Source organism: Thamnophis elegans, chromosome 16 (genome assembly GCF_009769535.1).
Source record: "Thamnophis elegans isolate rThaEle1 chromosome 16, rThaEle1.pri, whole genome shotgun sequence".
Lineage (NCBI taxonomy): Eukaryota > Metazoa > Chordata > Lepidosauria > Squamata > Colubridae > Thamnophis > Thamnophis elegans.
The window spans coordinates 27585556-27601321 of NC_045556.1; the positions used below are offsets into that span (position 1 = coordinate 27585556).

The 15766-nt window shown below is 49.3% G+C and overlaps 1 protein-coding gene across 1 annotated transcript; it reads right to left on the reverse strand.

Moving 5' to 3' along the window:
- Positions 1–1091: 1091 nt before the first annotated feature.
- Positions 1092–5304, reverse strand: LOC116519584 (ficolin-1-like). The gene is made up of 11 exons (XM_032233535.1): positions 5136–5304; positions 4952–5005; positions 4724–4795; positions 4348–4401; positions 3350–3396; positions 2982–3003; positions 2623–2658; positions 2080–2207; positions 1743–1872; positions 1481–1615; positions 1092–1342 (listed from the first exon to the last, which is right to left on the reverse strand). Exons 1-11 carry the CDS (start codon positions 5224–5226, stop codon positions 1092–1094), a joined length of 1020 nt encoding a protein of 339 aa, XP_032089426.1. The 5' UTR covers positions 5227–5304.
- Positions 5305–15766: the final 10462 nt, after the last annotated feature.

Here is a 15766-nt window from a genome sequence, read left to right on the forward strand (position 1 = left end):
AAGAAAAAGTTAAAGGTTGTATGATAGCGTGGGCCAAAAACTTTGGTTACAACATAGATCTAGTGGATTGGGAAAGAATTTGGAACACAAATTATAAATTAACATGATCAGCAGCACTTAAAGAAAATATATACAAAATGTTTTATCATTGGCATTTATCACCAACAAGATTGGCTAAAATGTACCCAAACATGAAGCCGACCTGCTGGAAGTGTAAAAAAGTACAAGGGACTTATTATCACATATGGTGGACCTGCCCTGAAACACAAAAATATTGGACCAAAATTTGGAAATGGGTGCAAGAAATTACAGGAGAACAGATAAAATACAAACCCGAAATCTTTCTACTGGGAATAATCAAAGGGAAATATACAAAGAAAATTAAGTACATATTAACACATCTGCTAACTACAGCTAGAATAGCATTTGCCCAATGCTGGAAAAAAAATAATACCCCCTTGAATGAATTAGTGATAAAAAAAACTTTGGATTGTGCAGAGATGGACAAATTAACACTGAAATTAAAAGATAAAGAAGAGTCAGAATATTATGAAATCTGGAACAATTGGTACAAATGGCTGCGAAACAAGAATAAAATTAATTAAGCCAAAAAACTATATATAAATGTATAGAGAACTGTGTACAAAGGTGTGTAAATATAGAAGCAAAATATTATATACATGTACAGGTATGATGACATAACAATGTTGATGTAATGACTGTAAGATGTTGTAGAAGGGAAAAATAATTTAAAAATCTGCTAATGAAAGCTCTTCTCTTGCCAAAGGCTGGCAGATTTTTATCCCCTTGGAATAAAGGAAACTTGGAGACCGTCAGCTGGATTAAAGATCATATCTTTATTTATTTATTTACAGTATTTATTTAATTCATTGACTGCCCAACTCCAGTGGACCTGAAGGGGAACAAATGGAAAAGCCCACCCACCCCAACTCTGCAAGATCATTTAATCATGTGAATTTTGTAAAATGCAAGCTCTCTATCAAGGTAACAAATCAAAAGCAGAGGGGATGGACTAGATGCCCTTTGGAACCCCTCAGAAAGAAAAAGGCCCATCAGCCTGAAGGAACAGCCTAAGCCACAGGCCGGATTTTCATTTCGGAGCGCTTGTATGAGTAGTACGGGCCTTTCCCAGTACCCCAGTTGATGCCGTTCCCGCGAGTCTTGTGTTTTCCCAGCCAGTATCTCCCATTGAGATTGGAGTGGTGGCATTCATGGTACCACCAGGCCCCTTGGCACTTCTCAGCGCAGTTGAACTTCTGGGGGTCCTGCCGTTTTTCCTTGGTGGAGAAGGGCATGTTGTTGTGGAAGGAGAGGGAGTCACCTGGGAGGAAGAGAGGGGGGATGGGTGCATGGAAGGCCAGCCTAAAGCATCTCCAGGGAGGCCTTCATCGGCCTACCTGGCACTGCCCAATTCCAAGAGGCTCATGGAGAAGAATGCTGGACTTTGTCAGGGACTCACCTGCAGAGCCACCTATGAAGGCTCCCAGAGTTAGCCGATACCAGTCGGATTCTGCCGCCACCTGGAAGGATGCATATTTGGCGAAGGAATGCTGATTTTCAAAATCAGTGAAGTCGACACGCAATTCATTCTTTCCTAGGAGGAAGAAAACAGCCACGTGGGTCATGTGGTGCACAACCCTTGAGGCTCTTCCCAGTGAGGGTCCTGAGCCCCTCTCCCCTGGCAGCAGGAGGGTTCAGGGTTGCAATGGGAAGCCCCTCGCCCAGCGAGGTCAAGCGGTGAAGGTTGTCATTCCCCAGCCAGAATTCGGTCAGCTGGTTTCCAAATCCTTTCTTGTAGGCAGCCCAGTCACGGAAAAAGTCCACAGAGCCATCCGAACGCCTTTGGAAGACCTGCAGGGGAGAATCAGGACTCTTCACCTTCCAGCTCAGCAGGACCCCAAATCTTCGCTCCAGACTCAGTTTCTGGTACAATCTTGGGTGTGTCTGCCATGGGGTATAACTCTCTTCCCCAGGGAAGGCCCCCTTCAAGGCAGGGTGGTCAGAAGCACCGTACGCCTTGGCTACACATGGAAAAGAGCTGCCCTCCACCACACTCACAATCCATCCGCCTCCGTCGGTGACCATGTCGCACAGCACCTGCAGGGGCTGGCAGTCCTGGGGGTAGATGGTGTACCAGCCGCTCAGGATCGTCCCTCTTTTCAAGAGCTCTTTGCAGTTTGGGGCACCTGGGCAGAAATAGGGCAGGAGAGGTTGGCGCTCTCTGTGCCAGGGTCTTTGCCAAAGGCTCTTATTCCTGAGAGACCAGCTCAGTGGCTGCAGTTGGTTGGCAACAGGCACTTGACCATTAAAGTGGGCCAAGGGGTTGCAGTGTGGCATTACATGATGGGAATGGGGGCTTCCCATAAGGGTGAGTGGGTGGGCTGGATTACCCTCCCCTCCTGAAATGTTTTTGGAAGACCATTTTTTCTGGTCAAGATGAAATCTCTTTTAGTGCAAAACCTTTTTTTGTCTTTTCCAAAAGCTGCCAGTGGTCAGAAGGGGGTCCTGTAAATGCTGGAACTGCCTGGCCACAGCATTGGCTCTTTAGGGAATTGGGGTGGTGGTGGTAATACGGACACAAACACACATACACACACTCACCTCGCTTGCACTGAAGCTTCTCCAGCTTCTTCTCATCTGCAAGAAAGAAGGACGTGGGGAAAAATCCAATTCCTCCCCCCCGGTCATGTGGTAGGGAAGCCCAGTGGAGGTGGGGAGGGATCACGCCATGCTGACATGAATTGAGGAAGGGGGCAGAGGCACAACTATGTCTGATGAGCCAAAGCCTGCCAACCCCTCAGGGATCCCTTTCAGCCTAACTTCATGCCCCACAGAGCTCGTTGGGGGGCTGAGCTGCACAATTCAGCCAAGGACCCCAGAGAACAGAGAACCTTGCAGAGGCCCTGATCCGAGGCAGCCCCTCCCAATATTCCCCTTAAGAGAGGGGACACAATCCTTACCAATTTCTCCTGGGTCACCTTTCTTGCCCGCAATGCAGAGAGAAGGACAAGTGAGGAATTCACCCTCTTTAGGAGGGTCCGGTACTATCACTGGGGCTCAAGAGGGGGTGCCAAGCAGCTGAACCCCAGAAGCCCATAAGTATCAACATCTGCTGAGTAAAAATGGGTACCAAGCTTTCTCCCCAGCCCCCCAACACATGCGGGGGCTGTAAGCCATTTTCAAGGGGGTCCCTTCCTTTTGGAAAATTCTTCTGGCACAGTGGAGCAAAACCAGATGACATGATTTACATCATTTGTGAGAAACACCATGTGCGGTTGGGAGAGTAAAGGCGCCCACGATAAGAACCAGGGTCCCAGAGCAGCACAACCAAACTCTTACCTTTCTCTCCAGGTTGTCCTGGGTCTCCTTTTTCCCCTGAATCAAAGGGAAGAAATTCTTTTGAGACCTCCTGCGCTCAACCTTGCTTAATCCTCCTGCCAGGCAGCCCCAGAGATGCCAACGGCAGCAACCCAGGCATGTCATGCTCCCAAACTGGTTCCCTCACTGCCGCTTGGCCGCCACCCTTTTGGAATTTAGTGACTGCACGTGCAGTGTGTGTGTGGCGCATGCGCATGTTGCGCATGTGTTTTGAACGGGCAGTAATGCTGGCAGCATCCCACCCCTGACATATACAGATGGCAAAAAGAAAACCACATGCCTCTTGTGAGTTTACTAGATGGGTGGCCTAGGGAAAAAAGCTGTTGCAGAATCTGATAATCCTGCTAGAAATACTTCGAAACCTCCTCCCAGAGGGAAGCAACAGAAACAGACCGTGAGCTGTGTGTGGGGGGGGTCTCTAACAATGCTTCAAGCTCTAAGTATGAAGCGCTTATAAGCAGTATCCTGAATAATGGGAAGCGAGCTTCCTATAATCTTCTCCACTGTCCTCACCACTCTCTGTAGGGACTTTCTATCTGAGGTGCTGCGGCCACCAAACCAAATGCTTTCCATCATCCCTCTGTGAAAAGTGTTGAGGACAGAAGGAGAAAGATGTCCTCTCCTCACCCGACACAGGAAATGCAGATGGTGGTTTGCACACTTCACTAAAGATAATGTCTGAAGAGACCAGTTCAGATTGTTACTTTTCTGCACCCCCAGAAACTTAATACTGTTAACCACCCCTACATCTGCATCCTTGATACTGAGTGGAGTATCACCCTGCCAGGTCTTTCTAGAATCTACAATGATCAAGCAATCCAACCCCCCCCCCCAGTTTTAGGGTCCCCTTTTGGGTTCCTTTCCCAACGTTTTCCTTTCTCTCTCCACCAGCTACCCAAACACACCTGTGCCACCCTGGAATCAGGAAACCCTCTCATTCCACCTTACCTTTTGGCCCAGGTGCTCCAATTTCCCCGGGGATTCCCTGCAAGCCTCTTTCACCTGTTAAGGAAAGGCATGGTGAAGTTCCCAGGTGCCCACAGGGAGGGAGGGGAGTAACTCCCAGCAGAAAAGTGGCTGAGTAGGCAGCCCCCTTCCAGCCACTTTGTGTTTTGTGCAGGTTGGAAAACCCAAGGAAATGCCCCCTTTGGGAGGAGGAGTTTTGACGGGTCGAGTGCCCAGAAGACACAGTTCTCTTCCTCTCGTGCCAGTTCTTGCGGTCTTCATTTCTGGCACCTTCCTTCTCCCTCGTGACCGGATGGGTTATTTCTTTTGGAAGGGGTGAGGTTCAGGATTCAATTTCACCCCCTGTCCACAGACCCACCTTTGGCTCCTGGAATGCCAGAGAGTCCCTGTGGCCCTTGTGATCCTGGAATGCCAGGGAGTCCCCGTGGCCCTTGTGATCCTGGAATGCCAGGGAGTCCCCGTGGCCCTTGTGATCCTGGAATGCCAGGGAGTCCCCGTGGCCCTTGGAGTCCTGGAATGCCAGGGAGTCCCCGTGGCCCTTGGAGTCCTGGAATGCCAGGGAGGCCCCATCTTCGCAAGCTCCGACTTTCCCGCACAACGGATATTGTCTCATTGCCATCCAAATCCGGCGCCTTAAGTTCTGCAAAGGAAGAAAAAACATTTGGAAGAAAGAAAAATGCTTTTTTTGAGCTAAGCTAAATTTCCCACCTCTGAAGGCTGGAAGAAGGTTGTTGTCCCTCTTCCTCAGCGCCAACCTGCCTGATACTCACCTGGGACGGAGGAGTCCTGTGACCCTGGATGGATTGCGATCATCAGGCAGAACAGCAGGAGGAGACCCACTTGCTTTCCAACTCTCCTCATGGTGCCCGCTGGACTCTGACTGCAACCTGCCCTGGACCTTCTGCTTTTATTTGGCCGATCTGCTTTTGTCCCTTTCACTTCTAAGGGGGGACTTTGGGGAAAGAGTCACATACCACCAACAGCTTCCTTATTGATCAAAACACACCTCTGTTAATTAAACAGCACATTTAGTAAGTCTTCATTGTAGAGGGAGGATTTCTGCATTTCCTTCCCAGGAAAGCCACCGTCAAACATGCCAATTTGGTCAGTTAGAAAAACAAGCCTCTCGAATCCATTGTTAATGAAAGTAGACTTTACCAAAGCCAACTGGTTAGAAGATAAGCAAACCCGGATCTAGGATTTTCATAGGCAAAGCTTATGGTTACCTTTTCCCATGTTCCCACCTTCCACCCTGGTTATCTTTAATGTCCAATTGGATTCTTAAAAATTGCATGGGTGAAGGTCCCTGGCTTTGGAGGGTGGATGGTTCTGCATTCCAGTGTGATCTTGGAACTGTTGGCAGTTGCACAATGCATAGTTTTGATTTATCTCATGCTAGTCCAATGGTCAAAATTATGCCAATGTCAGGTCCCCATAGATCAGGACTCTGCCATTCTGGTGGGAGGGGTAACTTGGTAACATCTTATGGCTTGTTCCTAGCTTTGGTCTTTCTTTTTACTTTGATGTTCCTTCCCATGCACACAAAGCTATATCCACAGAACTGGTAGTAAAAAAATTTGAATCCCTCCACTGGGAGGTACTACATCACCTATCTCCTGTTTATAACACAGTCCTATCAGCAGTTCCAAGAAGGTTCTGCACCCATTTGCACTATTCAGGTGACCCTGAGGACACAGATAAATCTCCAAGTGGCCTCAATGACTCTCAAAGAGAGAACTAATGACCAGATGACTGCAAGGAATATAAACCTCCATCATTCAGTCAGAACTGAAGAAGCTTTTTAGATGAGAAGCAAAATGTCTTCAAGGAAAAACCAAGAAAGCCCAGTTGCCTCTTGAAGAAGTACCTTTCTGACAACCGTGACCTGGAGGACTGAGAATCCCCATAGATATTTCAGAACTGAAGGTCAAATGTCCCTTTTGTTCTGCTAAGGCATGCCAGGTGCTTTGGAAATGGTTGTTTTGTTTCTCTAGTGTACAGATCTGCACAATGACTGACTGCATTGGACTACGTATATCACGTTGCTCAGTTTGTGGCCGGGTGTTTCATCCTTGGGGGGGGGGGGGACAAACTTCAGCCTTGGATTTGAAGTGTGCATGTATATTGGTTGAAATATACATTGGTTGATTTTTCTCTTTTCTATCTTTGCTGGTAGGCAGACCTTTAGCCAGGTGGTGTAGGCCATTTAGTCATTTAGTCATTTATTTGACATTTATAGGCCGCCCTTTTCCCTGAGGGGACTCAGGGCGGCTTACAATTTATAGGAAGGGAGTGCAAGACAAAACACAAAAAGAAAATGTGAAATATAATAAAATAAAACAATAAAACACAACATTCATTCAGCATTCGGGTGGGGCGAGATTAGGGTCTTATCCCCAGGCCTGACGGGATAGCCAGATCTTAAGGGCTGTGCAGAAGGTCTGGACGGTGGTGAGGGTACGAATCTCCACGGGGAGATCGTTCCAAAGCGTCGGAGCTGCTACTGAGAAGGCTCTCCTCCGCGTAGTCGCCAGTCGGCACTGACTGGCGGATGGAATTCGGAGGAGGCCTACTCTATGCGATCTGATGGGACGAAGGGAGGTAATCGGCAGAAGGCGGTCTCTCAAATAGCCAGATCCACTACCATGGAGCGCTTTGTGAGTGGTAAGTAGGACCTTGAAGTGCACCCGGAGATCAACAGGTAGCCAGCGCAGCTCACGGAGGATTGGTGTTATGCGGGCGAACCGTGGTGCGCCCACGATCACTCGCGCGGCCGCATTCTGGACTAGCTGAAGTCGCCGGATGCTCTTCAAGGGCAGCCCCATGTAGAGCACATTGCAGTATTCCAGCCTAGAGATCACAAGGGCTCGAGTGACTGTTGTGAGGGCCTCCCGATTCAGGTAGGGCCGCAACTGGCGTACCAGGCGAACCTGGGCAAATGCCCCCCTGGTCACAGCTGACAAATGATGGTCAAAAGTCAGCTGTGGGTCCAGGAGGACTCTCAAGTTGCGGACCCTATCTGAGGGGTGTAAATTTTGACCCCCCAGCCTGAGTGATGGAACCCTGGCCAAATTGTTGGGAGGGAAACACAACAGCCACTCGGTCTTGTCTGGGTTGAGTACCAGTTTGTTAGCTCTCATCCAGTTCTTAACGGCCTCAAGACCCCGGTTCATCACGTCCACCGCTTCATTGAGTTGGCACGGGGCGGACAGATACAACTGTGTGTCGTCCGCATATTGATGGTATTTTATCCCGTGCCTCCGAATGATCTCGCCCAGCGGTTTCATGTATATGTTAAATAGTAGGGGGGATAAGATCGAGCCCTGCGGCACCCCATAGGTAAGGGGCCTCGGGGACGATCTCTGCCCCCCTACCAACACCGACTGCGACCTGTCCGAGAGGTAGGAGGAGAACCACTGCAAAACAGTGCCTCCCACTCCCACCTCCCGCAGTCGTCGCAGAAGGATACCATGGTCGATGGTATCGAAAGCCGCTGAGAGGTCAAGGAGAACCAGGATGGACACATGGCCTCCATCTCTGGCTCTCCAGAGATCATTGGTCAATGCGACCAAAGCGGTTTCTGTGCTGTAACCGGGCCTGAAGCCAGAGTGGAAGGGGTCAAGGTGACTAGCTTCCTCCAAGGTACGCTGAAGTTGAAAGGCCACCACCTTCTCAACAACCTTCCCAACAAAGGGAAGGTTGGAGGCTGGACGGTAGTTATTAAGAACGGCTGGATCCGAAGATGGTTTCTTCAGGAGGGGTCTCACCACCGCCGCTTTAAGTGCGGCGGGGAAGTGCCCCTCCCGAAGGGAGGCGGTAACAACCGCATGGATCCAGCCTCATGTCACCTCACTGCTGTTGGCAACCAGCCAGGAGGGACACGGGTCCAGTATACAGGTGGAGGCACTCACAGCTCGCATAGCCTTGTCCACATCCCCAGAGGCAACATTCTGAAACTCAACCCAGAGATGGACTGCCAAGTTATCCCCCTGTGTCTCGGCTGGATCTGCAGGGGTGGAGTCCAAGTCTGACCGAAACCGAGCAACTTTGTCCGCCAAGAACTGGACATATTCCTCAGCCTTACCCTGTAAGGGGTCCCCTGCCTCCCTCCTATTTAGGAGGGAGCAGGTTATCCTAAACAGGGCGGCTGGGCGGGACTCGGCAGACGCAACCAAGGTGGCAATGTGTGTTCTTTTAGTTGTCCTTAATGCCCTGATATATTACTTGGTGCATGCTGTCAAAAGTGCTCAGTTCGATTCGGACCTATCGGACCTCCACAAGTGCTCTAGGAGTCTCCTCCGGCGCTTCATCTCCCGGAGCTCCTCGGTGAACCAAGGAGGCCTCCGGGATCCGCCAACCAGGAGGGGCCGTAGTGGCGCAATCCGGTCAAGAGACTCTGATGCTGCCGAGTGCCAGGCAGCAACCAGTGTCTCCGCCGAACTGTGGGCGAGAGTATCAGGAATGACCCCAAGCTCCGTCTGGAACCTCAAGGGGTCCATAAGTCGCCTGGGGCGGAACCACCTGGTCGGTTCCACCTCCCTACGGTGGGGGTTTGGCCTCCGGAAGTCTAGCCTCAGTAGGCAGTGGTCTGACCACGACAGGGGTATGATCTCATTACCCCTCAGACCAAGATCACAAGTCCACTGCTCCAAGAGGAATACGAGGTTGAGTGTGTGACCCGCTGAGTGGGTTGGGCCTCGAATTACCTGGGTCAAGCCCATGGCTGTCATGGAAGCCATGAACTCCTGCGCTCCATCCGAGTGTTCACTGAGCGAAGGCAAATTGAAGTCCCCCAGAACCATGAGCCTAGGGAACTCAATTGCTAGCTCGGCTACCGACTCGAGGAGTGAGGGGAGGGCTACTGCAACGCAGTTGGGAGGCAGGTACGTTAGCAGCAGACCCACTTGACCCTTGAGGTCCAACTTCACCAGTAGGGACTCACACCCGACAAGCTCCGGAGCAGGGATCCTACGAGGTACTAAAGACTCCCGGACAACAATAGCCACACCGCCACCCCTTCCCTGGGCTCTCGGCTGATGAAGCACCTGAAATCCGTCTGGGCACATCTCTACGAGGGGGACTCCTCCCTCCGTGCCCAGCCACGTCTCAGTAATACATGCCAGGTCTGCCCTCTCGTCTAAAATTAAGTCCCGGACGAGGGGAGCCTTGTGAACAACAGACCTGGCATTTAGCGACAGCAGCCTGAGACCAGGGTCCCGATTACTCGCGCCATCTGACCTTGGAGTGGGACTCATAGGGCCGGAAGGAGGGATCTCTGTGATGTAGCGAGCCCTCCTTCCCCGGTAATGGCCAGCCCTAAAGTCCCCGCCATATCTGCCTCTCCCTGTTATGGCCGCAATGCTCTGACCCTCTCCCGTGGCCATAGTCCCCCCAACACCCCGGTGACCCCCGCATACCCCGGCAGGTCCTCCGAATCAATCATACCCAGGCACTCACTCAAGCAGTCCTCACGCAATAATTAAAAACACAAATTACAGCAATAATAATAGTAAAAGTGAGGTCATTCACACTATCACAAACAATCCCATGCACTCAACATACCAAATTAAAAAATTGCACAGGCTCACAAGTCCGTACTAGGCTTATGTAAGTCCAAAGGTGTCTTCCACCCTCTCCTAGGGGAGGGCCACACCTTGAGGGGGGCTCTTCTGAAGAGTTCAATATAGAGTTCAATATAGTCCAAGGAGGGGAGGGGCTGGGAGATAGAGTGAGTTCGAATGTCAACTGCAGTAGTGAGAGCCGGGAAGTTAACCATGATAGAAAAAGCCTGATGGGTGGGTTCATTCCAATAACCTCTCTTAATGTCATTTCCAAGAATTGAAAGAGGAAGGGGAGAAAACTTGTCTCCGATGGAAGAGGAGGGGGGGCCGTTCCATTCAATGGTCGAGCCCAGCATTCAGCGTTCTTAGGGGCCCCAACGCATCAGAAAGTCAAAATCCAGAGGTGGGCGATGTCTGTAACCGATAGTATTAGTGATGTTAATAGCCAGCAATGTCGGTGTCCTTCGAGGCTGGCAGCTCGGAGAATTGAAGTTTTACCGATCCGCTGCCAGCTCTAAGTCACAGGACGTCCGTATCGCTTCCCCACTCCCTCGACTCAGTCCCAGGGGCCAATTTCCCCTCTCACCAGTTCTCCTTTTGTTTTTTCTCAGTCTCCGCAGTCTCCGCAGGTTTTTTTTTTCGTTCAGCCGCGATGTTAGACGGCGTTAGGCGGCATCCGCGGCCAGCAATGTCGGCGGCCAGCAACAAACGACGTCTCTTGGCGTCCGTGTCACTTCCCAACTCCCTCGACTCGGTCCTAGGAGCCAATTTACCCTCTCACCAGCTTTTCTTTTAGTTGTTCAGTCTCCGCCGTCTCCGCAAGTTTTTTCCATTCAAACCGCGATGTTCGGCGGCGTTAGGCGGCGTCCGCGGCCAGAAATATCGGCGGCCAGCAGTAGCGACGTCTCTCAGCGTTGTTTTTTTTTTTCGGGGCTCGGTGTCTTTCCGAGCTGGTAGCTCGGAGAGGTCGAATTTTCTGATCCGCTGCCAGCTCCAGGACCGCTAGATGTTCAAACAGCCTCACCTCCCTTGGGCCAGCTCCAAAACGCCAATTTCCTCCTCTTTATAAGATTTTGTTTCAGTACTAACATAATCTTGTATTGTAGGGTTCTGATTACTCCTGTTTGATGCTCCAGTGGGTGGTGAGAATCAAAATGTAAATATTGCTCTATTCGTGGGTGTCAGATCTGTGAATCTGCCTTTCCTTAGGGGAGGGGGGATCCTTGTTTACATTTACGCTTTATCACTCCCTCTCTCTCTCCTATGGCATTTTCTCACCTTTTGGGGAATGTAAGGGGAAGGCCATGGGTTGTATTGTTTGAAAGCCAACTGAGGATGACCCTGAGAATTTTTTTTTATCACTTTCTCAGAGTGGCCCAATGACATCTTCACACCTGCGGATTGGCTGAATCCACAATGGACTGTTGAGAGGGGTTTCTAAATTTCAGTGATAAGGTTTCTGTAATGTCTACTGCCTAGTCCAGGAAGACTAGTTGCCAGGCCTGGAATCCATCTTTTACATTCGGCCACATTTTCTACTGTGGGAAACTGGGAGGGGGGTATGGGAGATATATAGTCATAATAATATTACTTTCTCAGAGAGTCAAGGACATTTTGCCCCTGCACCTGGAGTGGCGTGACTGGGAGGCATCTCTGCTTGGAACGGTGCCTGTGTGGGGCATGGGGTGGGCATGGGGTTGCTGGGCAGGGATTGGGGCTTTCTTTTGGGTGGGGAAAACCTGGAGGCATCTCTAATAAAGTGGAGTTTTGAGGAAACTCAAGCCTCGGTGTCTTCTTTCGTTGGGGGTGTTTCTTGGAACTCTGACAGCTAGACTGTTTTTATTAACATTTTCCCATGTCAGTTTGGCGTATTTGTCCACAGAGTTGATATGTTTGACAAACACTTCCATTTCCTGTATTTTTATCTTGACCCAAGTATCGTCCACATAGCAATACCAGTGAGTGGGTGGAATTCCTGGGAAAGAGTCGAGGGCTTCGGTTTCTACCTCTTCCATGTAGAGATTGGAGGCCTTCTAGTCCAACCCTCTGCTCAAGCAGGAGACCCTCTACCATGTCAGATAGGTGGCTGTCCAGGATTTTCTTAAAAACCTTCAGTTATTGTTTTTGTAGCTTACCAAGAAGGAGCTTGTGCTCTACTTTGTCAAATGCCTTGCTGGAGTCAAAGTGTGCTGTTTCCACAGCTTTTTGCCCGTCTACTAATTTAGCCACTTTGTTAAAGAATGAAATCATATTGGTTTGGCATGATCTGTTTTTAACAAAGCCATGCTGGCTACTAGTTATAACTTTATTTGTTTCTAGATATTCACAGATTATTTTTTCAAGTATTTTATCCAGTGTTGGTCAATGCTTTGAATTCCATGACGGAAATGGTCCAATTGCAACCCAAGATTTCAAGGTCCTTGAAAACCATCCAGAAAAGAGCCAGGAGATGCTTCCTTGCTCGGCCTTTCGGCTCTTCTGGAAAAAGCCACTACAGAATTTGGCCGTGGATGTTGTGTTGGAGAAGTCAGGCCCTTCTCCATCTGAGGTCAGGGAGAGGCTGCTGGCCCAAAGCCTGAGTGTTCTTACACTGTGTTGTGAACTACTCATGAAATAAATTCAAAGTGGCGCAATGTGTAAAGATACAGCATGGATAAGCAAACATCTCTAAAAGCCACTGGGGGAGTAGAAAGAATTATGTAAAATTGGATGCTTTCCCCATGTTGGATGAAATAGCCAACTAGTTCAGTTCCAAACCGGGAGAAAAGCACTGGATACAAAATGGAGGCTGGAGGATGATTTGAAAGATGGTTTAATGATGGACAGAACCATCAAGCACATGGGTTCTGGCGCAGCTGACCACATGGAGTTGAGAGTGAGGGGTGTTTATACCTTCTCTTGGGATTTGCACTTGAGCTTCCTGTTCCTGTGCAAGAACATGTATTCTATTGTCTGTTGTCAGACTGCTATGACGCCTTGTGGGGGTTATGTAGGGGTCATAGCTGGCTCTATAGGCAAAGTACAAATCTTAGGTCTTTGTCTGGGCTGTCAGCCTCTGCTTTGCTGCTGCTTCGGCTGCCATTGAAACGGGGAGGGGGGGCATGGTATTTGGGAGGGGAATCTTTGATGTGCTGGAGGAAGTTTCTAGACACTGAACTGATCACCTTACTGCGCATGTGGAGGAGGGGTGTTTCCCACCAAGGCCAACGGTCCAGCATTACATCCTGGTGATGCCTTTCGAAGTTATCTCACACCTGACATTGGGGGGGAAATATGATTGGACTGTGCACAGGGATGCCAAGGGGAGGGGAATGAATTATACATTATATTATTAGCTTTTGCGCCTAATTAACCAGACTCAGCTTAGCTTTGCAACTGTTCATTTATAATTAGTAAAAGTACACTTGATTTCAATTCAAATGGAGTCCAGTGGTTTTCTTTCCTGATTACTGAATGAAGTGATGCTGACAATAAGCTGAGTCTCATTTTTCACCCATCCCGGAGCTAAAACCTACCGAGGGGGGTGTCCTCACAAGAAGAAAAGAAATGTCTTTGCATGTAAGTGACCAGGAGGAAGAGGAGGGGGCAATGGCGGGACCATCTTTAACCGAAAGACTGGCCGAACTAAGAGTGGAAGAACCTGCCATTCGTCCCAGATGGACTTGGGGTGTGGGACAAAAAGAGGAGCCTGAGGATTTGGATGCTGGAGTCATGAGAAGGAGACCAAAGAAAAAATCAGCTGATTGGGGTGACTCTGGGGAAGGGGAGTACAAGCTTTCCCACGCCATGAGGCTCCTCGAAGAAGCATGGACTAAACGCAGAAGCCATGAGAGAGCAGTGGAAAGGGAGCCGACTGAGGAACTTGAGCAAAGGTACTCAATGCATAGTTTAAGGGAGAGTGAAGGAGCCAAGGGGGGTTGTGCGCAAGAAAACCCAGAATCAGCCTCCCCCCCTCCAGCTAGAGTCGCTCAAAGAGTAGGGGGGGGGCAGGCGACGCCAAATGGCAAAAGTCCCTCCTTTAACCGTAAAATATGATGGAGACCCTAAACGTCTTGGGCTTTTTATAATTCAGGTCTGGAATTATATGGAAATCTATGGACCTGATTTAGAGACAGATGAAATGAAAGTGAGGATGGTGTTGATGTCCTTAGAGAAGGCAGCCGAATGGATGGTCGGCCTACACAAATGCAATTCCCCTCTCCTGAGGAATTTTAATGACTTTATGGCAGCCATGAGAAGGAGGTTTGATGACCCATTGACTGAGAGATGCGGGCATCTGAAATTTATGGCTCTGAAGTAGGGAAACAAATCTGTGCCAGATTATGTCCAGGAATTTCAAGAGTTGTCAGCTTATATGAGGGGGTGGTCGGAAGAGGCTTTGCTGGATCAGTTTGCTGAGGGATTGAATGAGAAAATATACCAACAGTGCATAAACAGACGCCTTCCCCGTCGTGTAACTGCTTGGTATGAGCACGTGGCAGACGTGGAGTTGGATTTAGCCAGGCTTCAATGCATGAAAGAGGGAGATGTGGAGAAATCCCCCCCAGCAGCCCCCCAAACAAACCCTCCGCCCCAGGAGTGAGGGAAAAGGAGGTTTCACAGGCAAAGCCAAGCCTTTCACTTGTTTCCGCTGTGGGAAGAAAGGCCATCGCGCCGTGAATTGCCGCGTAAAATTGCCTCAGACCTCCCCACCCCCCACCCCCCACCCCCCCACCCCGGAGAGAGGGAAAAGCAATGAAGGCCCCAGGCAAGAGGTAAGTTTGGTTGAAGTTTGGAGAGTGATGCAATAATTTCTATTATTGCTTAAGATCTTGGATCTTGGTTGAAGGCTAATCTGCCTTTGTTCAGACTTTGCTGCAGGGAGTGATGGATGAACAAATCTGCATTTCTAAGAGCTGCCCCAGCTCAGTATCTGCTTGTGGGGACAGGGAGCTGGGGCTTTGAGTTTCTGTCTCCCTTAAGATTTTTTATTTCTTTTTTAGGGGAAATACTTTATCCTTCCTTTTTAAAATACTCAAAATATTTCATTCCTCTAGGAGGGAGATGGGTGCTAACTTTCTATACCCTGTTTCTCTCATCCTCAGCCAGTGGGACTCCAGGAACAAGAGGTGCATCTCTGACCCATGGGGCTTCCCCACTCTTAATGCACAGACCAGCAGCTCCATGGAGGTGCCCAGAAAAAGTCCCGGGGGAGGAGAATTAAGGGCCCTCCGAACAGCCTTTCAGGGGCTGCTCCCCTTTTGGCTTTATCCTCCTGTGGTTCAAAAGACAGGCTCCCCTGTTTTTCTTAAGATGGCAGGAAAACAACTGAGAGGGGCTGAAATGGGTTGGCACCTTTAAGGGCACTGAATCCATTCTGCCCACTGATTTCAACAGAAGCCAGAATGCAAAATAACTGCCTAATTGGGACACTTGACCTTCAGATCTCAAGATTCTTCTCCAGATAAAGCTGCATTGATCTGTAAAGTAATCCCTCAGTCAGTAGAATAACCAAAGAACCAGTCTTGCCAGATTTTACCACTTCCAAGGAAGGGAAGGGAAAATTGTTATTGTTTATCTGAGGTTGCAGCAGCACTTTATTTATTCTGAGATTCATGATGGACAAACAGATGCATGTCTTTACTGGTGGAAATGTGGGAGATTTAAGTGGTTCTGTAGGCTGTGGCTAAGAGGGATGGGCCAAGCCTTTGTGGTGGTGTGTTGGGGTGCTCAGAGCCCTTCTTTTGCCAAAGGCTGGCATATTTTATCATCTTGGAATAAAGGACACTTAGAGACTGTCAGCTGGATTAAAGATCATATTTTTATTTGTTTATTTATGGTATTTATTTAATATTCGTTGA